We start from the raw sequence: 25,746 nt of genomic DNA on the forward strand, positions 1-25,746 counted from the left end.
CTGGAGCTGAGCTGTTGTTTGGTGGATAATAGCAGGTGGTGTGTGAAGGAGAGACTTAAGGCATTAATTAGTTAAGAGAAGTAAAAGGAGTGCGTTAAAGGTCTGCACGAACAGGCAGATGTGACAAGAAAAAGTACTTTTATATTCAATATACAACTGATAGCGATAGTTAGAAATTAACTCAAAAATATTCTAGGAGTAAATGATGTTGCCTTTCATCAAAATGGTACCTCACAATTGTAAAGAACCTACTAAAAGTCAAACCAACCAATGGGTAGTGCCATATTCTGTTAATAAGTGTTAGAAAAGATTTGGGGGCAACACAGTTTGTTGTCAGTATTCATATACTTTATATAATGTAAATCCAACTAAAACTAATACAGCATCAAACTTAAAAAGGATCAAAAAAATTGGAGGGAAATGAAAACAGAACAAATTGTTTTTGGAGAAGCTGAAGAAACCAAGACAGTGCGGTCCAGAGCAACACTGCAGAATTCACGCCAGGTTTTTTTTCTTTGTGGCAAACACGGACAGAAGGGTGTGGGCTGGAGGGTGAAATTTGGAAAAGATCAAAACCTTTAACACAAGTGCAGAAGAGACACGCCTGACCTCTGTTGGACAGTGTCTCTTCTTAATTTATTTATTTTTATTTAGCATTTTGTAAATTTCAAACACAAAAACAGGTTTTATAAAAGCAGCCTTGGTGTATTCTTGAATTATTTTTCTTATATGACAACTGTGAGTCCACTCAGTCTCTCAATGCTCTGTGCTCCGTTTTCCATCTTAAGGTTGTCATTTAATGTGAGTTGAGGAGGATAGAGGAGATCAGGAAGGTGAAGTGTTTGGCTGTGTGCTTGTGGTACTGCCCGAGCTCCACTCAGGCTGTCCTGTAGCATGGCCAGACCCAGGGTTAGCCTCTTTGCACTCTGTCACTGGATGTGCATGCCGATGCGAGGTGGGTCTTTGGGGTGAGAGGAGGAGAGAGAGTGGCAGGGCCCATGCTCAGTGACTAGTGTGTGTGGAGCCAGTCCAGCCCAGTGTCTCTGTTCTACTCTTTAGCCTCCAGAAACAATGTCTCCTGTGGGAACAACTTGGCCTCAACCAGTGTCGAGGCTGGATCCAACTGTGTAATCTGCAATAGAAGAAATAATGATGAATAAATCATGAAAACAATATCAGTATCACAAATGTAAGTACTTTGATACATACATATATCCCATGTACCTGCTACCAACACAACAAATAAAAGATAAAGAAATGCACTTTGCTTTACCTTTGATTAATATCTATCTGTTTATCTGTGTAGCCATTAGCTAATGGACCCTGTCCCACTTATGTGACACAGGGCCCATTAGACACTTATGTGACACAGAAGCTGAACCATTGTTAAGAGCATAGGAATAATGTAATGCCACCCACATTGGAGCTGATTGCGTTAGCAAACACTTAGGTCGTCTGACCTATGTTTTTTCAGAACAGGACAATCTGTGTGTTTGGCTGTAGCAAGCAGTGCTGCAGTGGGCCCCTGAGCTTATGTGAGCTAATCGCAGCAGGCTTGAGTTACAGGGGCCTCCTCACACCTGGGCAGACGTTGCTGTGTGACACTGAGCCTTTGCAGGGCTTATCTATGACGGCTGCACAGCCTCTGATTAGAGGCACAGCCGGATAATTAACCTCCCTGTACCTGCTGCAAAGGTCAGAGTGCAAGCTAAAGGACAAACAGGTTTCCCTCACAACAAGGAAAGTGATATGTCCAAGGAAACCCAATGTATACAGAATTCTGATGCGTCTCAAAACAAAACATTTTATATTAGAGTTGCATATGATGTAATGTATGATTGGTCGTCTAATAAAGAAAAATCAAATAGAAACTACATTCACATGGACTGAAAAGGAGGGGCTTATGATGACCTGTTTGCCAATCCTTAGGTGGTGCCTATAATTAAAACAATCTACACATTTAAACTTGTGCTAACTACAACGCCCCAGGTTTAAAGGCAGGGTGAGAAAAGACCAGAGGAGCAAAGTAAATTAGGAGTGGGTGCCTGTGACAGATCAGCATCAGGCACCTCTTGTCTCCCATGGGAGTTTGGAAATGTCACACCATGTACACACCAGTGGTCTTTGACTCCCTGTCTTTATGTCCCCGTCCTCATTTCAACGTGTCATTTAAACTCTTGACTTCTCAGCGGGTTGCTGTGAACGCAGTATGGGCAGGGAGGGGCTGTTACATCAACCTTGCACCCCTCACCTAGGCGACTGCCTCGGAGCACGGCAGGGAGCCAAGCGCCTTGAAGAGGCAGGAAAATGGTGTTTGCCTCAAACATATTCTATCCCTATGGATAGCACAGAGCTGCTGCCTCCTGCTCCCACCTCAGGAGCTGCACATGGCCAATGGCTCCATGCTAATGAAGCCGACAGGCTGTGGTGACACCGTGGCATCAGGTAGAATAAATGAGGCTTTGGGGTGGAGCAGGTGTGTGTGCGCTCTGTCATTGGGAATCTGTGCTCGCAGTGCACAATCTGCACTAGGGAGTGCGACAGGGGCTGAGCAGCATCTGACTCGGAAAAAGAAAGTAGGGAAACAAGATGCCACACTGACACAAGAGACGGGCACCATCGGTGATTGTTTACATTGTTATCCAATTAACAGACCATAAGTACGAAGGCATCTGTCAACAAACAAAGCTGTTGTTTTTCCTCTGCTCTGCATAAGCATAAGCCATTTCCCCCTCCAGTCGCTGCCATGCATACATACATACATACAGCTATACATTCAAAAAACTAGCACTGGTTTTGTGTTTGATTTTAACTTTAGTCAAAATGTTATATGATATATTGATTCACAAGTATTAGAAATATGAAAAGCAAATTGTTCTTTTGTTCTAGCTTTTTGTAAATGTAAAAAGAACCCCCTAAAAAGGTCCTAATGTACAGAATAAAAACACATTGTAGATCAGTTGAAAGCCGAGTCTGAAGAGCGACACATAACAATCACGGAGTTCCACAGCGCGTCTAATTTTAAAACTGGAACCAAACAAAAAGACAGATGGTGTTTCTAGGCACTGTTTGATAGTTTATCTTTCTTTCATTTTGAAAAATTGTATGACATAAAACATTCTGCTAATATCACCCCCATGTATTTGGCATTATTGGACAGCAGACTTCAGTAAACTAAAAACCAAATAATTAGTACTTTGTGTAAATTTTAAAATAAATATTAAATTGAAGATGAATAGCAGTAGGGAAGGCCACACTAAGGCAATACTCGGCAATGAAAGAAAAGAAAAGCAAAATAAACACTGCGCCTTGAGATGTCCGTTTCCAACACAATCAGTGCGCAGCTGAAATAACGCATTTTTAATGAAGCCATTACAGGCCCGACTATGTTAATTAAAACCAAATAACTTGTCTGTTTTAAACTAGTGTTGTCAAGTGTTTATTTGGCCAATTACAAAAGCAGTGGGAGATCATTATCCGCTGCCAGGAGTGTTGACAGCATAGAGAGTCGGGGCGTGAACAGAAAAGAACTGAGCCCAATACGCCACTTCAAAGGGAACAAGCCCCGCGCATACTGGACGAGGAGGGGCTGAGGAGCCAACGTGAAAACTAGCACAAAACACAGAAAGTAAGGCATGGAAGTTTTCATATTGACCAAAAAAGGTATAAATAATGAGCCATTCTTATTGGGGAGGACATAATGAAAGAGTTGGAGAAGTGCAGCAGCTGAGGCAGCAGAGAAGAGGGAAAATCAGACAGAGGGAGGGAAACGCAACCAGTCCTCTGAGAATAACTACAGCCTTCACCAAGAACACCTGTGGTAGATACTGACACAAGAGTACATTAAGTACGGTAGATACTGACACAAGAGTACATTAAGTGGCAAATGAAACATCTGTCATTTCTATCCAAATTCAGGGATCAAATTAAAACAGGCCAAGAAATAATATAAAGAATGTCTAGTGGAAATACCAATGACAAAATATACCTTTGATAATAAATAAGTGGCTTCCATCTCAAATACAGTTATCAAAATAAGAAGTGGACTTTCCCAGATGTAAAATCTATTTGAGCCCAGAACACGGCCTCCTCTGTGCGACTGTTTATTTTTCCTGCATCTCAGGTTTTCCCTCAGAATTATTTGGGCTACAGGGCTTTGGAGCTGGAGGAAGGATTAAGAGAAGGTGAAAGAGGGTACAGTATCACAGAGACCAGAATATGCCACTGAGACAGTCCACAAATGTCTAGAAACAAAATCATTTGGCCCACAGTCTAAACATGCTCTCAGCAAACCGATGTAAGATTCCCAGCTTAAAACACTTTGTGCTCCATAAAACTCAGAAAGAGAAAAGCAAAAACTGAAACACTAAAAGACTCCTCAAACTTGCAGAAACACAGCAAGGGTTAGTTTCCTGAGCACGGCTAAGCCCAGAACAAATGATGCCAGTGTAAGGCCTGCTGTAGAGCTGAAGACATAAGCCACTGATACCAAATGCTGATACACACTCCGTCCAAAAACAGACTAATAGGCATTTACTGGCAAAGCTACAGGAAGGTGGGAAATGCATGAGTCACAGACATCTGATCTCCCATGTTATTGCATAAATGATTCATTAGTCATTTACAAACACCCCTAAACCAAGAATGATCCGCCTTTAAATAACCTTTCCCTTCCCCACTATTACTCCAAACCAAAAATGCAGTTTAACTGTAAATATCAGCAGAGCTTGGTAATGAGGTGAAGTTAAAGAAGGCTCACTACTATGAAAGAGTGACAGTGCACATAGTACAGGAGAAGGCACATTACAAATGCAATAGTGGTCTAGAGTGGATCCTCTGATCCTGGCAGAGCAACAGTGGAGCGTCTGGCTGGATGGAGGGTTCCTCTGCTCCTCTCATTTAATTACGACACAGAGCTGCAGGATTAGACAGGGGCCTGTGTTCACAGCCTCGCACTGGCACTTCCACTCAGCTCTTTTCCTCCTGTCTTTCCCTAAAGCTCTCCTCTTTCTGTTTTCTGGAATTCTCTGCCATCATCTTCAATTTAATATCTTTCTCACTTGTCTCTCAATCCTTTTCTTTTTCAGACTGTTTCTCTAATTAAATCTTTCTTTGTTTAGGCTTTTATCTCCTCTGTTCCTCTCCTCTTCTCTCCCCTTCTAATCCCTCCGTCCTGTTTTTGCCCGAATTTCATCTGCGATGCAGACACATCTTTATCTGTGTCTCAAACACATGTTTACTCTTGATTATAAAGAGACAACTGTGAATCCTTTAAGTGACAAAGTTGTGAGTGGGGCATGTGTTTGCCTGAAAATATTTGTGCATGTGTTGAAGTGTGTGATTGTGACGAAATGAAAAGTGTGAGCTATGCGTTAATGTGCGTGTGGGAGGGAGGCGTTTGTGCCCCTCTGGTCTCTATGGACGACTGTGGCACGCTGCCTGGGCAAGCCTTTGCGCACACACCATACACCTCTTAGAGCACCTCTCCTCATGTGCAAGGCTTGATGAATGGAAATCCCAATTTGTTTCCAGCAGCATGGCTAATTAAACGGGTGGTGCTCATTAGCTCACTGCTACCCAACGCAGTGGCCAAACCCTCTAATGACTGTTTGTAGCAGGCTGCGAGAAGCAGCAGAACCATAGAGAATATACTGTTAGTGCTGACAACTGTATCCTAATACAACTGGAGTACAGTATTCACAACGGGCCCATGCTAATTAATATGGACCAAATTATACATTTGCAGACGTGAACAGGATAAGTTGTTGGTTTAAACTCCACAGCCAAAACCCCGATAAGGACATAAGGCCCTAACAAATAAAATAATGTCCAGCAGATTTTAGTAACTAGCTGTATTGGGAGAGCTGAGGTCTACATTGAGATGCTAGAGTTGTAAAATGTGGCTCTTTTTGAAATAACCTGCTGCTATTCTTCTGACCTTGTCCATACAAGGTACAGTGTCTCATGTCTGGGCAGGATACAGTGATGTGATGATCTCCAATACTCACATTTCTACGAGGGAAGGTGGTGAGCAACTTGAACTCGTCTGAGGGGTACCCCTTTGAGGCCACAAAGTCGAAAAGGACCTGCAGTTTACAGCTGCCGAGGAAGCGCCGCTCTACAAACTCTCCGCTGGGAGTGCGGATTCTCAATTTACTGATCTGCTCTCCTGAATCCTCCTCGGGCTCTGGCGGTAAGGTCTGCTCCAGCGACAAACGAATTGCCTGAAAGAGTCAAACACAATCAGGTTTAAGTTTTACATACAGCTGCTGGAGGCAGGTATCTTCACTGGTGTTAGTTTACATCTGAGGTGGCTCACGTGTCAGCAAAACAAAGGATATACACAGAGCGCTAATGTAAATTATTGTAAAATTTTTGTGGATAGAACATTTGCATTTGGGTGAAAGTCACTGGATTATATAGCTGAACTAGCCTAGTTCAGAAGTGCTTAGATCACCACATTTAGTAGTTGAGTTACTGGTAAATCCATAATGTAGGCAGAGACAAAATGCAGTCACTTTGCACATGAAGGTAATCAGCTCTCCTGTTGTACAGCCACACTTCTCTGTTCCCAAGAGCTTCTCGCTGCTGCCCCTCACCACCTCTGCCTCCTTGTTGTTCCTGTTTGGCCAGGCAGAGAGCATATGCTGTGACAACACGCCCCGGCTTTATTTACACACCATAATGCAATTATATTTCATAAGAGTGTACAACAGTAGCTCATTAGCAGCTTCTGGTGTTGGGTGGGCAGGGTTGGGCGCGTGCCGCACCACCAGGCGCTCCCTCAGGTATAAGAGCTGATGCTGACTGAGTTAAAGAGTGCTCCTGAGACCTGCTAACACACACTTAAATGAGTGAGGAGCATGTGTGGTGACGGACACACAACCACAAACACAAGCATAAACACCAACAGCAGAGAGGCAGCGTCACTAAAGAAACCACAGGGCACACGTCTGGTACCGCCTCAGACCAGGCCCATTCACACTACATCTACATGGCTGTTCCTCCATCTCAAATCCACCAACCACAACAAGCAAACAGATGAGGAGTGGGAGAGGGTACACCTGCATATTTGCCGCATGCAGAGACCCCCAGAGGAGGGTCCCTTAAACGGGCACATGCACACTGCCTGGCCCGACCCCCACCCCAATCCACCCACTCCTCCTTTAATCTCAGTCTCCTGCACAAAGGCACCAAATCACATGGAGCATTCCCTGTTGCATTGTCTGCTCTCTAGTGGCAACCCATGTTTGTGTTGAGTCTGAAGTTTCACCCATAGACAAGGTTACCACATTGTGACTTACACAGTCAATGAAACATACACAGCTGTCTGTGTTTATTACAACAACGGAAAATCTCAAATGTAAAAAGCAGCTTTTCTCTATACTCTGCACTAGGTGAACTCAAACATTTGAGGACCTTGTAATTATTAAAATAGACACTTGAAAATTCTCATAGTACACTGTATTTAATACTTAAAACATACTTAAACCACTATGGTCTTTCACACTTTGAAACTTCAATTCATATTGATGTATGATGGGAGAAAACTCCGAAAAGCTCTGATAACAGTCTAAAGAAAAATGCGCTGTTTTCCCTCCCCTGACAACAGTGAGGAGTGTGACACAGCTGAAATGGGGTTAAAAACAATAGGTATTTGAAAAGATGTTTCATAGTGTAGGCAATCTGTGCCAGAATGGTCAAAAAGAATCAGTGAAGCACTAAGCATATGGAGAAAAAGCAGGACTCCTCCACATGACGGAGAAAGGAGGAGTGCACAAAATTATTTTAAAAGAGGGGGAATTATGCAAAATCGACTTTTGTAAGTTTCCACCATGTTGTAACAATCCCACATGAAAAACATGTCTGAAGAGGTTTTAAATGTCATAGATGCATGTCCAGGGCACTATTCAAACTCTCCTCACAGTTCACAATACAATCCTGTCCAAGACTCCTAAGCCTACATCAGCCATACTCCTGCATGTGAATTGTCTATTAATATATAAAAAAGCATCATACAATGCACTAGAACTTCACAAACCTGATAAGATGTTTCAGTGGGATGCACATCGATTGTAATTAGGCCTGTCCCGATAATTACTATATCGACTAATCGTTCAATATATAGATGGATGGAACGGTAAATTTTCTTTGTTGTTTTCTTTGCACTAGTGGAAAATATTTGGTTAATTTTCTGTACGACAATGAGATTTCAGCTATAGAAGGTTGAATTATGGACTTCTATGACTCATTATAGACAAAAAAAAAATCAAAATAACTACTTAACAACTTAAGTGTTGCATTCTGTTACTTATTTACTGTAGTTCTTCTTTTTTTTTTTTTTTTTTTTACAATATGGTACATTTAGAATATTTTTGGGGGATAATTTTGCTTTATGATTTGGTTACAATATTATTGTTTATTATCTACATCATCTATCTACATTACTTCAGCAATATATCCCACTTCAAAATGTGCTATTATGACAGGCCTAATTGTAATGTGAGGGGAGGGGAACGGGGAGCAAGGGGAATATGAAGTCAGAGTAAAAAACAAAACTGAAACTTGCTGTAAATATAGCATTTTCAAAAGGATAAAAGGTAACATGATGATCTAAATATGTTATGTATTAGTAATTAAAACCTCATAGAAATGTAAGTCTGCCTCTTTAATAAGTGTGACTGAAACATTACCACATGGATAAAACGTTTTCAGAAGTTAATAATGTGTGACCTTTAGACGAGTAAAATACAATGATAAAGTCAGTTTACAGTTTGGTCAGTGACTGAGAGTGAACATAATTAAGGAGGCTGGTAGGGGCTCTTTGTTGTTGTGTTTAACTTAAGTGACAAATCACCTGTACCCAACCAGTCACCCAATACCTCACCGCCCCAGGGCCTCAGCTGTTGAGCAAACAACAATCACTGAGCACTGTATTACTATAGACTATATTACAACATTGGGCCCATCTTTGTAGACAATAATTGTGTTGTATTTGCGTGACAGTGTGTCTGCCTATAGGAGCATGTGTTTGCCCCTCGCTTCACATACAACAATTGTGTTCCAAGTCAATGTGTGTGTGTGTGTTTGCTTAGGTTGTGTGCGCCGGTGCTAAGCCTATGATCCTGAATTGCCGCAGTCTTTTGTCCATTTCAATATGAGGCATATGTTTTACATGGGCCCAAAGCAGTTAAAGTGAACAATAACTGTGTTTGGAGGTGGCATACTGTACTGAGTCTCACTGTAATTAGAAGACTCCAATTGCTTTGTGTCTGTTCACCCACACCCCACAGGGCACACGAGCCAGTGATTGGCAGGCTTCACCAAACCACAATCTAATTATTCTCATTACTCTGAAGTGACAGCATGATATTAAAGACATTATTACAAAGCAAACTGAGACAGAGACAACTTCCTTGTATTGGTGAAAATAAAAGCGTAATTACAAAAAATCATGTCATTTATTGGTGTGTTGTAAGTGCATGTTACTCACCTCCTTCTCCTCCTCCTGTTCCTTTTTCATCCGCTCAAGACGCACTTGTTCAGCTTCTTCTCTTTCCTGGGCTTCTCTCTGAAACACCACACACCAGAAAAGGCCTGATTCACAAGAGCAGTCACCTGCTTAGTGTGGGTGTGTATGAAGCATGCAATAAGGTGACGAGTAGGGGGAGACATTCAGAATAAGGAGACAGGTACAGTGGACACTGGAATTTTCCTTTCCATTTAAAAAAGTAGAAATGACTGTGTCCAACTTGAGCAGTGATTGCTGGATGAGGGCTTGATCGCTGAGCTAAAAAAATTACAAAATGTGTGTGTCCGTGTGTCCATGCCACAAGATTTTATGAATTTAATCTTATGACTAGGCTAGCATAAAAAGGGGAGACAAAAAAGGGAGATGGAACATGATATATTTTTTTTATATTCAAAATTGATGTATTATGAATGCGTTTCATTCCTGATACCTTTTTACGGTCAGCTTCTAGTGACAAGCGGTAGGCTTCATCTTGCTCCCTCTTCACCATCTCTCTTGCCTCTCGCTCGTCCTGGGACAGAGAACAAAACCTGTGAGCGGTGTTGTGTAGTTATAGACACAAACATCAGGCATGAAAGAGCTGTAGCAGAATTCATTGAGTTAGGGCTGTCATTAGGCAGACTGGGGCGCTTTTATGCATCCTCATCTCAGTTTCACCCTCCCTCTCTCGCTCATTCATTCGCGCCACTCTCTTCCTGTTTGTACAGAGGGAAGGGGAGAGCCAGCCTTTTTCTTTCTACCTGCTGTGGCTACAAAATGTTGTACAAAGACCACAACTAAATACGAGTGTCCATTGTGTTACCACTGCACAGCCATTAGTTTTGTATTTTGTGAAGGCCCATGCTGTGTGTGTCTGGCCGGATACGCCAAAGAAAGCTCATTGTGTAGACCAGAGCCCTTACCGTGGTGCGGCTAAAGCTATGGCTGCCGCAAAAGGACAGTGTGTATTGTTGTATTGTATTGAATCAAAAAAGCAAAGGATACATTTGTGCTTTTAAAAGATGACCGCTGAAAGGAAACAGTAAAAGAATAGAGGTTGGACAAAGGCATCAAAAGTGCCTGCATTCAATGACCCGATTTAAGTCACGCTATTAGGTCATCATTTAAAATAAATGTGAGTTCAAATGAAGAAACAACAGATTTGTCTACTATATAATATTTGTGATTTATTTAGAGAGTATGTACCATGTGCATGCACAGAAGGGACTTTTTTACATCTATATATTTTGGATGGGTATCAAGATGCTGGATATGGTTTTGCAGTCTGTAAGAAGTTTTGACTAACTTTCAATTTAGTGTTCAGAGGTCAGCACAACAAGCTGTTTTCTTTTATTTCAGAATTTGCTCATAATAACAATTGTATTACAGTTTATCTTTTGGGTTTATTAATTAACATCATCATTTAAAATATGAAACATACTTTTAACTTGATACATTGCCACTAGGGATTATTCTTGACAGCTGATGCATGTATTGGTATATAGGGCAGCTCATTTAAAATACATCTACACTAGCATGAGAGGCCGCTAATGTCAGCTGATTATAAGCACTCAACACAAAACAACCCAGGAGCGACCGTGGAGGAGTGACGTTAAAACCAGGCAGTCCAGCTGCTCTGCTTCAGACAGACACAAAAGTCACTGTCTAAGAAGAATGTCTGGGATGGCTCAGTGTTTGAGTACATGTCTGAGCTTCTGTGAGGTGAAGTGGAAAACTGACAATGGCGTAAACAGGTCCGTGGGAATACAGTAATCCAGTTAGGCATTGCCCAAGAGGTGGTGAGACTATAAGTGCAATATTCTTAAATATATGTGATGTTCATCTAGTTTTACCTGCAGTTATAGCAATATTGTTCACAATATCTCACGGACAATAGCTTAGTTTAGTGACTATTTGCATCTACAAAACATTCATTAGCATAAATATAAGACCAGTATTTTATTTGTGGAGAGTGTGGCACACCCTTTGACAGCTTGTCAGACATGATTATTTAAGAATGACATTGATTACTGTTGCAATAAAATTAACAGTTGACGTGACAGTAGTCATTAAGGCACCAGAAGAAGTGAAAGCCTCAGGCTTTGAGAGTGCCCCACCTAAAATCACATGCTACGTCTCTCACTTTGTTTAACAGTTGGTATGCTAAGAAACAGTTTACCCTAATGATCTGTGACATGTGTCAAAATAGACACTCTGCACAAAAAGAAGGAAAGTAATTTGTGTGGGGACAAATGAGGACAAACTGTTTTAAGAGGTTGAACACTCGCAGTCAAAGAACATTCATAGAATCTGGCTAATCCTAAAATATATCTTTAAAAAATTATAAATGAAAACTAACGGGATTTCTCAGGAGGAGCAGTAATTCATTAAAATAGCATGAAGTTCAACTGCACTGAAGTTTGAGCTTGTTTGATGTTGCTGAGTAAATATATACTTTAAGAAATTGTTTAGTTCCCTAGTAAACAGTAACAAAGAGTGCTATTGGGAGGTTACCGACTCTTACATCAAAGACTGGCAGAGTGTCTTGTGTCCCTTTACAAAGCCTATAGTTGGCACAGCACTGGGAAAAGTAAATGTGAACAGAGTGAGACGGTTAAGTATTCACTGGTCGTCTTTTGCATAAGCCACAGTGTAACAATGTCGCCTGATGTGCCCTGGCATGTTGTGAGTTATGTTCTCAGGAGGAAGTAAAGGTGGACTGAAAATATACCTGCTGGTTTAACTGGTTTAGAAAGAACAAATAAAATACAAAATGTGCATTTGGTGGTTTTATACAGTTAAGCCCAAAATGATTCAAACCCCAGGCATTGTTTCCTAAGTTATAAATCTATTCTGGCTGAAGTGTAATATTACCTCATCTTTGATATCCTCTTGTTGTTGTGCTGTGAAGATTTCCATGGCTCCCATTAATCTCATCATAAGCTCATCAACTGTTGTATTGCCTGCAAAAAGATTCAAGTTGAAATATTTTGTGACCTGTTTAAATGATGCAGTGGCTAATTACCTTGAATAACATTTAGAACTTCGTTGGATGTGCGTTTTCCCATGACTATAAGGAGCAGCGGAAACTGGTCTGTCTTATACGTCCGCACAGTTTGAGTTACCACGCTGCCAAAGTGCCGTGTACACATGGTGAGTAGTCTGCAAGACACAAATAACACTCTTTTATTTGGTCTAACTCACTTTTTTGTTTAGATGAATATTTCTATATCCTTTAACATTTCAATGGCATTTGGGAAAAAGAGGCAATATACTACAGCTTTTCTGATTTGAAGCGCAAAGAGAAATACACACAACTTGTGGCATTAAGGACTTTAAAACCAATTCTGCATTTTCATATTCCATCAGAGTGACATGCTTTTTCAATGGAGCAGCAGAGGAATTAGTATTCCTCACCAGACGCTCAGAATTGATAGGGCAAGAGAGGATTTCTTATTCCATTACAAAGACAGAACTTTTTAAATTAACATTTCAGGAAGGGAAAAGGGTAGCAGGCAGACGGGGCCCAGCCAAGCTCCCTGTAAATGTCATAATATTAATGAATTGCTATAGACTGAATGCAAATATAGATTAGCTTTTTCTCCTGCCTTTTAATAAGATCTACTTTAATAACTGGCTGATAAAATAGAGAAGTGGAAGGAGGGACGCCAGGTCAGAGGCAGGCAACGGATGAAGTGATGCCATGTGAGAAGGGCTGTAACTCATTAAAACACAAACGCCAAGGGCAGTACACAGGCTTTTCAAATTAGAAAACTTTTAGATACTTCTTACATAAATACAGGAAATAAAGGAAATAAAACAACACCATTTCAGAGACGAACTCTGAGTGACCCATAGCCTAAAAGGGGCACCCTAAATTCTTGTGATCATTTGGAACGTTCTTGTTCTTTAACAGGACCAGCACAACAATAGTTCACAGGGAAATCCTAACCTGTAATGAAAGGCCACTAAACAATGGACCCCAATTCAAAGAGTAACTCAATCTGAAAAAACCCATGGAGCACATAGTAACCAGCTATGGTCCTAACTAAACCAAATCCAAAGTGGCACAAAACACAAGGAGTTAAATAAGTAGATGATAAATGTGAATGACATCTCATTCAGACATAATTTAACAAACTGAAAAATGTAGTTCAGAATGTATTAGACTGTGGCCTTTAAAAACCTTCAGGCAAAACGCATGTAGACAAACCACCGGCAAGAAATTTGCAACTACTTTGAGTGTGCATCATTTACTAAAGTGATTGACAGCATGCAATTTCACACAACCTCTCCTTCACACTTTGTGCACACTCAAACAAGACAAATAGTTAATGTTTCCCTGAACTGTCACATTGCATTTGTTCAAATCAAAATGATGATATGAGTGCACTGGTTAGACATGACATTTGCTCCAATGAGCAGGTGATGACTCAGACCTGTGCAGCAGCACTGCAGGGAATGTATTCATAAGCCACCTGTCCCAGGGCAGGTATGGAGCTCACAGTGTCATATACACTTTGTCTCACAGCAGATATGGACATGTTTGGCTCTAAAATGTATTTTTAATCAGTTTAACCATCAGATAAGAGAATGTCAAATTGTCAAATCAAGTGTACACAAACTAAAAACACTTAAAACAATCTTTACATCAGTGTTAGACTCATGCCTTATAACAGAGCCTTGTAAATACCTATGCCAAAGTACAATAAGACTTGCTACTAGTTAAGAATTAATTATAACTTTGTTGTGTCACACAGCCACTGATGGCAGGTAAAGGAAGAGTACTCAAATATGAGTGTGTTGTTACAGACTGTACACCTTATGTGCAGTGTGTGATTGGTGCCAATCAGTCACTGTGGATCAGCAGAGAGCGTGAGAATGTTCAGGATTGGTGGGTGAGAGACAGAGAAAGCAGTGAGCGTGCACATTGGCATGCAAGCGTTAGCAAAGCTGTGACTAACTGTGTGCGTTGAAAAGCTCCAGATGTTGCCAGCCTTTTAATGTGAAATAAAAAGCTCAGCTGGGGCAAAAAGCAAAGGAGGCCAAAAGAGAAAAGAAATTGGGATAAAGGAAGGAGTGTTTTTTAAGAGACTTAATGGAGGGGTAAGGTCAGGGCGCAAACGTGTCCCCAATGGCTGTTAGCAGAGTACAGGCTTAAATCTGCCTCGGGCTCAGGGACACAGAGGGAAGACTACCAACGGAGATTACCAAACGCATCTAATAAAGTTGTGCTGCACCAACTTGCCATTTATAAAATAATGTTCTCAGATAAAAATAAAGACGTGGAAGCTTCTCCCAACTGACTCTATTCAGATCAAGATGGCCTCATCATGGGCCTCATCGTGCAAACATGGTTCCTTTTGTCAGCATGCAACCTCTGAGCTTTCTCAATAATAGTTAAAGAGAGTGAGAGACAGGGATACAACGTGTCAGCTAAGCTCTGCAATGCCTGCAATTAAGAACTATCTAGAGAACCATTTCTGAGATATGGTTTACACAATTGCATATTGTAAATTTGTCTTTTTTATACAGGCAGACTTCTAATAACCAATAAAAAAAAGAAAACAAACTTATAAAAGCTTTAACACATAGCATATTTAGTTTGACGGCCGCAGTGTAAACAGAAGCTGCTCCAACACATTTACTTACCCGGCATACAATATGCACCTGACTATTTATGCAAACACTCCGATCCGTCTTATAATAAGTGACACATGAATAAAATATAAGGATTATGGACGCTTTCTGACAGGTTCTGGGGTTAAAATAATGCTCAATAAAAGCAGATGAAAAGATATACAACACATATTATTAGTACAATAGCTGAAATACTGAAGTAATTAGTAATTCTGTATGTAAAAAGATGGACTTTTTTTTTTTTTGTAGATGCAATATTACATTTAAGTGTACCTGGCTTTGTTAGCTTCTTTAGTGACATCCCAGGCCCATGTGATAAAGTTCTGGCTCAGGTAGGAAACAATAGAGTCAGCACACATCATCTGAGAGCAGAAGACGTTGCTGAGAACACTGTCGTCATTGTGGAGGTAGATCGCCAGCAGCTTTCTCTGAGGAAAGACACAGAAATACAAGTGAGTAAAGGGCACCATTGATTTTCTATGGACAATTTGTGTCTGGGGCCTCAAAGGCCACTACACAGGCTTATTGCTTAGTGAAGGTAATTTAGTGTTTAGGAGAACAGTAAAAAGGGGTTGGAGGTTAGAAAAAAGATGAAATGTTTCTGGAGTCCAAGTGATAGTAAGAATTAATTAATTACAGTTTCAATTACTGTTGAACATCATTTTGGTCCCAAACGTGTGAAAGGTTTCTAATTTATTTAGAAAAATGAATTATGTCCAATGCATTAATAATTGCAGTATTACGATATTGTGATATTAATGTGTATTGTATTGAATCATTAGCGACCCTGTGATCCCCAGGCAAGTTTCAAAAATCTTTAAGTAAATAAATAAATATAAGAAATACTTTATTAATTCCCAGGAAAATCCCAGTGCTGTCTGTTGTTGTTACATTGAAACATCACATACATAAAAAGAATCAGAATTAATCATAACTCAAAGCACTCACTTTAGAACTTGAATAGGCCAGATATATCTGGTCTCTTGCCAAAGGTCTATGCCCCCCAAAACCTTCTAGTTTGGATTACTTTGTTTTGTTTTGCCTTGGCTCTTAGGCTTTTGTTAGGAACACATTTGCGTAGTACCATTAATGAGAAAGGCTGAAGCTGATGTATGTCTGGATCTCCAGTGTGAGACCTCTCTGTGCTATGTATGTGTGAAGTCATGTTCACATTACACGACCATAAGACCACATATGAGACCTTCAGTGCAGCGCCTGCCTGACTCCCACTGACCAATGTAAGGCCGGAACTGGGCAAAAAAACAAATACCACGCAAAATCAAATGGTGAGGGGTGTAAACAAAACTTCTCAGTGAAGCTGAGGCCGATATGGAGAAAACAAAACAGACAAATCACTCTATTTGTTTTACACCAAATGCCAGGAGCCTGTTCAGGTTAGTAGCGGCAGGGCCAGACAATATTGACGAAGATCCAAATCCAAGGATATTGACACCATCATATAAGCCTGGCACAATCTCCGCACTGACAATCTAATTAAAAAGCAAACACACCCACAAACATAAAAGGTTCCAAAGGACATTGTTGGAAATAATGCTCTCTAAATTACATGTCACTTCTCCTGTTATAAAAGAACAAAGAGGGAGGGGAAAAAAATCGCAGGCTTCAATCCGTCCATTTTCATCCATAGCTGCAAAGGAGGAGTCAAAGTTTCTCAGGAGCCCATAATCTAGGCTACATATGCCAGAAGCAGAAAAAAACTACGCAGGGTGTAAAAAGTAAAGGGAAGTTGAAAATAGAAGTTGTGCTATACTGTGGCCTGTGTGCAATGGGAATGGGAGAGCACTGCTGTGTTTGCTCAACGATTAGTGCTTTAGAATAATCTCCAGGGCTCCTAGAACGAAGAAGCTGGGGACTCATTCTTCGGGCCAATTCAACGGCCTGAAAAGATTAAACACTCACGCTGAGAAGACAAGCAAATTCTGTCGGGAGAGGAATGAGCATGAGGGGAGGGAAACAGGTTTTTTTTTTTTTACAAGAAAAAAAAAATCCAGAAACACACTTAATGCAGGCATCCAAACACACATGGAAAGATTGGTCTGAAGTAAAGGGCTCAAACACATACACATGCATGCTCAATTAGCACAAGTGTAAAGACTAATCAGCCCCAGCATTTGGGCCAACTGAACTCCTTCATCTTGAAGTTAAATTGTCCATACGCCTTGGTTCTAGCTCCTCTTTCAAGTGGAGTCCTTTGTGAGGCCTGTTTTAGTGGGGAGGAGCATAGCCTTCATTTCAGCCAAATTACTAGGTCCAACCTGAGCAAGATAGTGACCCCACAGTCCTTCCACACACCTGTTCACCTGCAGTGAACTGATAAAGCAAGTCAAAATATAGTCAATAATAATTATAAAAGGTTATGAATGACATTGTTGTGTGTGTTTTTTATGACAATTATGTATTATTTTATCAACTGGTTTGAGAAAAAGAGAAGGAACAAAAAGGCCAGCTACTAAAAAAAAATAAAAAAAATGCACTGTTACTATTGGTTGATATGCACTACCCATGCTCACACACACAAAGTGAAATATCTGATATATTTGCAACTTTTTTTTTCCACAGCAATTTGCACTGAAGCGAAGCAAAGCAAACATTATATTTACCACATTACTGATTTAACTGTGTCCATTTCATAGAAATATATGTAGAGAGAAAATGGAAAATGAAGAAAGGTGAAAATGCAGTTACACCTATTACACATAAGAAAAATGCATATAATTTCTGGACACATTTAATATATATTAGTTTCAAGGGGTCTCTGAATCACATAGTACTTTTAAAGTGAAGTCTAGCAGCACTCTTCTAATGTGTCACATATGGAAACATAAGGGACTGCTGGGATAGTTGTCCATGTACTGATTGTTCTACAGATGGCAGGCTCAGTCTACAAAAGCAAACACTTCAAAATGAAGAGCTCAAATGGCTGATCTAATGACCTCGTGCACATAGTGGGAAAACACATTCAGATCGATGACCAACCACAGAGCCTGCTCCCACCCGTCGTCGGAAACGCATTATCCCCACATCTAAATGGTGATTAAACTAACCAATTCTGTTATTTATAGATGTTCAATCAAGTTGTCAATGTAGAGGCAACAAGTGAATAGTTCAATTGTGCAGCCATACCACTTGAACACGTAAATATTTTTTTTTAAATTACCAAGGAAGCTGGTTTTGTCTGAATTGATTTATTTGTAATCCTTCCGATATTAACTTTGCTGTGATCACTTAAGGGCCAGTCAACAATCCATGGGAGAGTGTTGCTTGTCATGTGCAGTCATAAATCTGCAAGCTTTAAGTCTATCTATATGCCATATGCCAGGCTGGTCTGTCAGTGCTCTTTCGTCTTGACTCTGGACGGCTGCCGTGGGTGTTAAAGCGGATACTTGGCGGCGATAAATCCCTCAAGTCCCTTCTCGAGTGAGGCTATGAATTTTGATGTGTCTTTGTGTGTGGCGGACAGGAGAGCAGAGGAGAGCAGAGGAGAGCGGGGCTAGAGTGATTAACCACTGCGTTGATGGGGATTTAGTCAGGATCGTGGTTAGTGATGGGTGGCCCATCTCTCTGTATGCTCCGGCTAACCACTGATCCCCAAGAGGGTTCAGCTCAGCTCAGCTCTGGAGCCCAAAGCATTTTCATTAAGGATGGATTGAGTCTATCTCCACAGTCCCCCAACACACACCTTCAGAAACACTTCATCAAATGTAGTGTTTTGCTTAGTGATTAGCCTCTCTCAGGCTTTAAGAGAGTGAGACCAACTTTTCAGTTTTAAGACAAGCCAAATAGTCTTTCCTTTAGTCAAATCTTCCGTATTCCACAATCATTTTAATGAAGCAGGCTGTTTAACAATAGGGACATCAAACAAAAATCCTGTCCAAAAAAGAGCTGAGAGTGTAATGGCTAGAAGGATGGAAAAGGGCCGGTATAATGGTGGACATATGCTACTGTGTTATGAAAGCGTTGACGGCAGCATGTTTTGGCCTGTAGTCTAGTACGCCTGTGACAAAACAGGACAAACACAGAACAGATCAAATAGCTTCTGTTTTCATGCAAAATTCTCTAAAGCCACCATAACCACTGCACAGTTGGCGGGCTAAGTCACACTCGCCCACAAAACGCTAACTACAGCGAAAAAGAATACTATTTTGCACGAGCACAGCCTGAAGTACAGTGGCACAGTAGAGAGTGTAACACCAGAGAAGCACTGGCCATATTGCATTGGCTTAGGAGAAGAGATCATCTGGGAACAAGGCAAAACGCCAAGGTTTTTATTTTTTTTTTCACACGCTTCTGTTTATTTTCGATTATACAACTTTATTACTTGCTTTTACATGCATTTTCTTAAAGTGCTTTTTAAAATCTTTCTTGATCACAGTCTCCAAAGCAAGATGCAAGTTGATATGGACATGCCTGAATGGACAGAAATCCCAAAGAGAAGTGTGAAATATATAATAATATATAGTGATAAACATTGGGCAAAAAAGTATAGTCAGTTTAGTCAGCCACCAATTGAGCAAGTTCTCCCACTTAAAAAGATGAGAGAGGCCTGTAATTTTCATCATAGGTACGCTTCAACTATGAGGGACAAAATTAGAAAAAAAAATCCAGAAAATCACATTGTCTGATTTTCAAAGAATATATTTGCAAATTATAGTGGAAAATAAGTATTTGGTCAATAACAAAAGTTAATTTCAATACTTTGTTATATACCCTTTGTTGGCAATGACATGGGTCAAACGTTTTCTGTAAGTCTCCACAAGGTTTTCACACACTTTGCAGGTAGTTTGGCCCATTCCTCCATGCAGAGCAGTGATGTTTGGGGCCATCTCTGGGCAACACAGACTTTCAACTCCCTCCAAAGATTTTCTATGGGGTTGAAATCTGGAGACTGGCTAGGCCACTCCAGGACATTAAAATGCTTCTTATGAAACCACTCCTTCGTTGCTTGGGCAGTGTGTTTGGAATCATTGTCATGCTGAAAGACCCAGCCACGTTTCATCTTCAAAGCCTTCGCTGATGGGAGGTTTTCACTCACACATGGCCCCATTCATTCTTTCCTTTACACGGATCAGTCATCCTGGTCCCTTTGCAGAAAAACAGACTCAAAGCATGATGTTTCCACCCCCATGCTTCACAGTAGGTATGATGTTCTTTGGATGCAACTCAGCATTCTTTCTCCTCCAAACACGACAAGTTGAGTTTTTACCAAAAAGTTCTATTTTGGTTTCATCTGACCATGTGACATTTTCCCAGTCCTCTTCAGGATCATCCAAATGCTCTCTAGCAAACTTCAAACGGGCCTGGACATGTACTGACTTAAGCAGGGGGACACGTCTGGTACTGCAGGATTTGAGTCCCTGGTGGCGTAGTGTGTTACTGATGTTACCCTTTGTTACTTTGGTCCCAGCTCTCTGCAGGTCATTCACTAGGTCCCCCTGTGTGTTTCTGGGATTTTTGCTCACTGTTCTTGTGATCACTTTGACCCCACGGGGTAAGATCTTGCGTAGAGCCCCAGCTCGAGATTATCAGTGGTCTTGTATGTCTTCTATTTTCTAATATTTGCTCCCACAGTTGATTTCTTCACACCAAGCTGCTTACCTATTGCAGATTCAGTCTTCCCAGTCTGGTGCAGGTCTACAATTTTGTTTCTGGTGTCCTTTGACAGCTCGTGGTCTTGGCCATAGTGGAATTTGGAGTCTGAATATGTGCCTTTTATACTGATAACAAACTCAAACAGGTGCCATTAATACAGGTAACGAGTGGAGGACAGAGGAGCCTCTTAAAGACAAAGTTACAGGTCTGTGATAGCCAGAAATCCTGCTTGTTGATACGTGACCAAATACTTATTTTACCAATTTACCAATTAATTCATTAAAAATCCTACAATGTGATCTCCTGGATTCTTTCCCCCCATTCTGTCTCTCATAGTTAAAGTGTACCTAAGATGAAAATTACAGGCCAAATTACAGGCCTCTCTCATCTTTTTAAGAGGGAGAACTTACACACGTAGCTTACTAAATACTTTTTTGACCCACTGTATAATGTCATGTCCAGATTAATCAGAGATTAATAAAATGTGAAGAAATATAAAAGGTAGTTCATTTTTGACTAACTGGTCAATGTCTTTTTTAAAAGTTACAAGCTATTTTTTCATTAATCCCAATAAAACTTTTTTAATACCTGTAGTTTAGTGTATTAAACGATAATCCGCTGGCTGCAGATTGGAGAGCTCTACACTCATCTCCACCACTTAACAGGATATTTGCTGCTTTGTGTAAAATTACATTGCTCCACCTGTGATGCACATGTCATTTGAGCAACAACTGGAAGCAGCCAGCCCAAGAGCTTTTGGTGAGACAATTCCACTGAACGTTCAGCCCACTTTCCTGAGAAAGAGGCTTTGGGACGCAGTTTGGAAGTTAGGAAAATGAGTGTGAAACCAAAATGATGTTTAATAGAGGATTTATAGTCAAATTTTAGTAGAGTTGTCTATTCATTTTACCAGGGTGGCATTACCCAAAGGCCCAGCAAAAGATCCATCATCAAACCAAATTACTCACATCTCTGGCTTTGCCATAGAAGGCCTCTTGAGACGCTGCTTCCAAAGACCCAATGAAAAAACATGGGGTGGTTCTCCCCATACCTGCATACAACAAATTAAGATGACTATTACAGCATGCAGGAATACAAACTGTTTCAGAATACAATCTCAAATCTTACCTTGAAGAAAATTCAGCAGTAAAGTGCAGTAAGGCATCAGCTTCATTTTCACTGTTTTCTGGCACTAAGGAACATAACCAGATCAATTAATTTGTGAAGCCTGAAGAACTGAATACTAGATCACCTGCAGCACATACTCATAGGTGATTTTCGACTACTTGACGAGCCCATTCCAAACATTTCTGAGTCGTCAACCCCAAACTCTGAGGCATCCTCAAAGTCATTCGCCCTCACTGGTCGCTGATCATATGGACATCTGCGCACTACACAGACCAAAGATACTTTCTATAAGAACTCCAATAAGGTACAATGAAGAATTGTGTGTCTGATTGTCATACCTCTTCTGTTGGCTCCTGAGGATTGGCTGGTGATGACCTCCGACAAACGCTGAGGTGATGGCAAGGATAACTAATACCCGAAACTGCAAGTGTCATCTAAAAGCACAAAAACAAAAAGTGAACAGTGAATTGAGTCTTATTAGTAAGGACACATTAAGCACTGAAATGATCAGCTTTTAAAGTGTACCGTGACCTCTCCAAACAGAAAAAACACCAACCTGTAGGAATTAAACATTTTATATAAAAATTACTATATAGTCTTTATTAGCTGTTAGTTTTTGGCAAAAATAACAGCCTAATGAGCTCCCAAATCCAAAGGCAAGAAGAAATTCCTGTATTCAGTGGGGACTCATTATAAATGATGCATCTTTGTCTAAACCAAAAGGGATATCCACAACACATGCATCGCTCATTGTATTTTTTGGTATAAATTAACCTTTCCTCAAATCCAAACACATTATATTATTAAACATCTTGCCCAGATGTTACAGTCCAAGTCTGAGAAAACATTCTCTGTCTCTGCTTATTTCCACAGATAATACTACAAAACAGATCTGACACCCTCTGCTGGCAACAGTGGGGGAATTAGGGAAAAATAAGAAGCAGGGCTGTTGTCAACATCATGGTAACAGATAATTTTTATTGTAATGGCAAGTACAGCACTGAACCAAATTGACCAGGGATCCTGGTTTCAACAGAGAACTGAAACTATTAGAAAGTAATTAGTAAGGCTAGATTGTTGGTTATATTCTAGTTTAAAATTACATAAAGTATGTTGTAATGAACTATGTTGCATCATTTGAATCAAATCAAATCTAGGCTGTTCCTATAAATTAGCTTTGTAGCCATAAGAAGGCATATTTATATTTGTTCCATACAGATCATTAATGTGCAATCTCCCTATGTCCCTAAGATTTTTAAGGAAAACCGCATATATTACTTACCACCAAGTCATTTATTAAAGTATTTTTTGTTGCAATCAAAGCATCGAGAGCAGATGCAAATAGTTTTCTGGGAGAATGAACTTGTGAACAAGAGGGACGAGGCAGCCTCGGTGAGATAAGCAGTGAAGCCTCTTGTCCCCTGCAGAGGTCCTATGATCTGCTCCATTGTCAGGTGCTATGGCACACAATGAGCAGCTGGACATGCTTGAATCAGGAGACGATTACATGCAACGGCAATTGGTTTTGAATAGAACTACATGGAGAGTTACTTCTTTTCTTTCCTTAATAGTGATCCTTCATGTTGGCTTTCATTTCTTTAGCAAGAGAGAACAGTGTAACCACTAGACCTTGTCAACAACAGACTAGACCAAGTCCTACTGGGAGCTATACACTGATAAGAAGCAAATGATCTGACAAGCAGTCTATGAAGGCCTATCTGTTCACTCTGTATTGTGCATACTGTTAGAAAGTGTGACAAACCCAATGGACCAGAAGAAACCTCACACAATTATTAGAAGCCTGAATCATTTACATGGCTTTTTATACATTTTCAAAACAACAACCAAAATTTACAACAAATGTAAATGGGCCAACTGAGAAGAAGTAATTTAATTGTTTACTGAGCCTGTAAGTGAGTAGATTTAAAGTGAAATGGGTTATTATATTGACCACTGTGTTTTCAATTCCCACCACCTCAATAATGAAATGGAAGATATGAGGAAAGCGGTTTCTCCCCAGATAAATCAAAAATGAATAACATCCAGCTGAGGCCCCACCACATGTTGTCTTTAGCAAAGAAAACGGCTCAGATATAGCAGTGGCCAGACTGATGTGCAATGTTGAAACTATACAAACTCAGGATGAAGTCCCTGAAGAGGCCACCGGCCATCTTTGGACACAGCGACTTCGAAGAGTGCATTATATCTGCCTTACAGTCCACGTCAAAAATGTTTGGATGCAAATTAAAATAAGAATACGGAGTATTACAAAAAACATCAGGTCTCACAAGAAGCATTAACCCATTTTACCCCTCCAACCTTCTGTTCAAACGCACGTATCAGGATCTCTGCTCATAGCAACCTCTTCCTCCCTGATTTGTGTCCAACCACACAAGTTTTCTAAAATATCTACAACATACAATATACTTCAGAACAAAATCTACTCTTGAAACAGCTTTGAAACAGCATCAGTGTTTCATTTGTCAATTTATTTTTTTTCTTCATACTCATACTTCTTTGTCAGTAAATCATTTATAAATCAGAGGTCTGTGCCTATCTAAATGATCACACCCATTGGAAAAAGAGATACTTCTATAGAAAGAAGCATGTAGTATATAAAATTAGTATATAATAGTGTAACTTTCAAGTAACATGCTCCTTGCATTGAAAGCCACTTTATTTTTCTCCTACAAATACTAGGCCTACTACTAGATTTGACTTTTACAATATGAATACATAAGCTGAATGCTTTTCTCCTCACACACAATTCGAGTGGCAATCAACTTGAGAATCAATAGGAGAGAAGAGCCCCATAAAGCCCTTCTGTGCCAAAGCTGAATGAGGGGCTTTGGGCTAAGAGCCTAATAAGTGTATAAATAAAGTTGATCACTTCCCTTGTCAGCGTCAGCCTGAAGGGTTTGGGCTGACATGGATGCAAGTGGGGAAGGTGAAAAAGGGAGAGGACTGGTTGAGTGCCTCTCAATCCTCTTCTTTGCTTTGACCCCATGGCTTTTCCTGATGTTGAGGTACACAAGTGCAGCTTGGTGGCTCAGCGGTAAAACGTGGAAACAAGGCTGAAGCGCTGCAGGGCACAGGGGGTGGGGAGTGAGGTTAACCCCCCTCCAAAGACCCGCTCCCTCATCTCCACAGAAAAGCATTGGCCCCTCTTTTGGATTCTTTTAATTAACACTTGCATTGAGGCTTCAAGTATTCAGGGGCCGATACAGGGAAGGAATTCTCTGTTCACGACCCCACCACCTTTCTCTTCAAGTCTTTATACTTTTCTCCACACTCCTTTTTTTCCTTCCATCGCTCCCTTCTTTCCTTTTTGTTTCTGTTTTTCTCCTTCCTTGTGTCGGTACTGTTTGGATTAGCTGACTGGCTGTGAGTGTGAGATAATTACTATTGGAACCAACAAGAACTATAACCAAAACTCCATTATAGAGGGGGTCTCACAAGCATTCATATAAGCAGCTTAATTTTGATCGTTCTTTCAGATATAGTTTGCAAACCATGTCCCCATTTAATATTCTTTTTCCCTGTATAGGAGATTTAAACAACTACACTAAAAACAGAAAAAAAACACTTGCAGATGCCTGAAGTTGTGTTTATAGCAATATGGAGAATCTCCTATCACTTAAGCAAGTGCATATATGCCAGAGGCCAGTAGGGAATTGGCGAGAGAACGTGGTCTGCAAGGCAGCACAAATACATTAGCAAACACCAAGAAACACTGCATAAATGTCAGCAATTACTGGTTCGGAGGAAAGCTGGATGCAGAAGGGTGCGGGGAAATGGGATCTAATAAAGATCTTCCATGACCTGTCAATCACTTCTACAGGTGTGGGGGCTACCAC

General features: G+C 40.5%; 1 protein-coding gene across 1 annotated transcript in view; it reads right to left on the reverse strand.

Moving 5' to 3' along the window:
* Positions 1-326: 326 nt before the first annotated feature.
* Positions 327-25,746, reverse strand: part of faf1 (Fas (TNFRSF6) associated factor 1) — a 42,250-nt gene continuing 16,830 nt past the window's right edge. Inside the window, 13 exon segments of the mRNA XM_033964762.2 lie at positions 327-1,132; positions 6,009-6,224; positions 9,494-9,571; positions 9,963-10,043; positions 12,386-12,474; positions 12,537-12,673; positions 15,425-15,579; positions 21,730-21,789; positions 21,791-21,812; positions 21,890-21,953; positions 22,027-22,114; positions 22,117-22,152; positions 22,228-22,323. Coding sequence (XP_033820653.1) covers positions 1,049-1,132; positions 6,009-6,224; positions 9,494-9,571; positions 9,963-10,043; positions 12,386-12,474; positions 12,537-12,673; positions 15,425-15,579; positions 21,730-21,789; positions 21,791-21,812; positions 21,890-21,953; positions 22,027-22,114; positions 22,117-22,152; positions 22,228-22,323 — 1,206 coding nt within the window. The 3' untranslated portion in view covers positions 327-1,048.

The sequence above is a fragment of the Periophthalmus magnuspinnatus genome, chromosome 4 (genome assembly GCF_009829125.3).
Source record: "Periophthalmus magnuspinnatus isolate fPerMag1 chromosome 4, fPerMag1.2.pri, whole genome shotgun sequence".
NCBI lineage: Eukaryota > Metazoa > Chordata > Actinopteri > Gobiiformes > Gobiidae > Periophthalmus > Periophthalmus magnuspinnatus.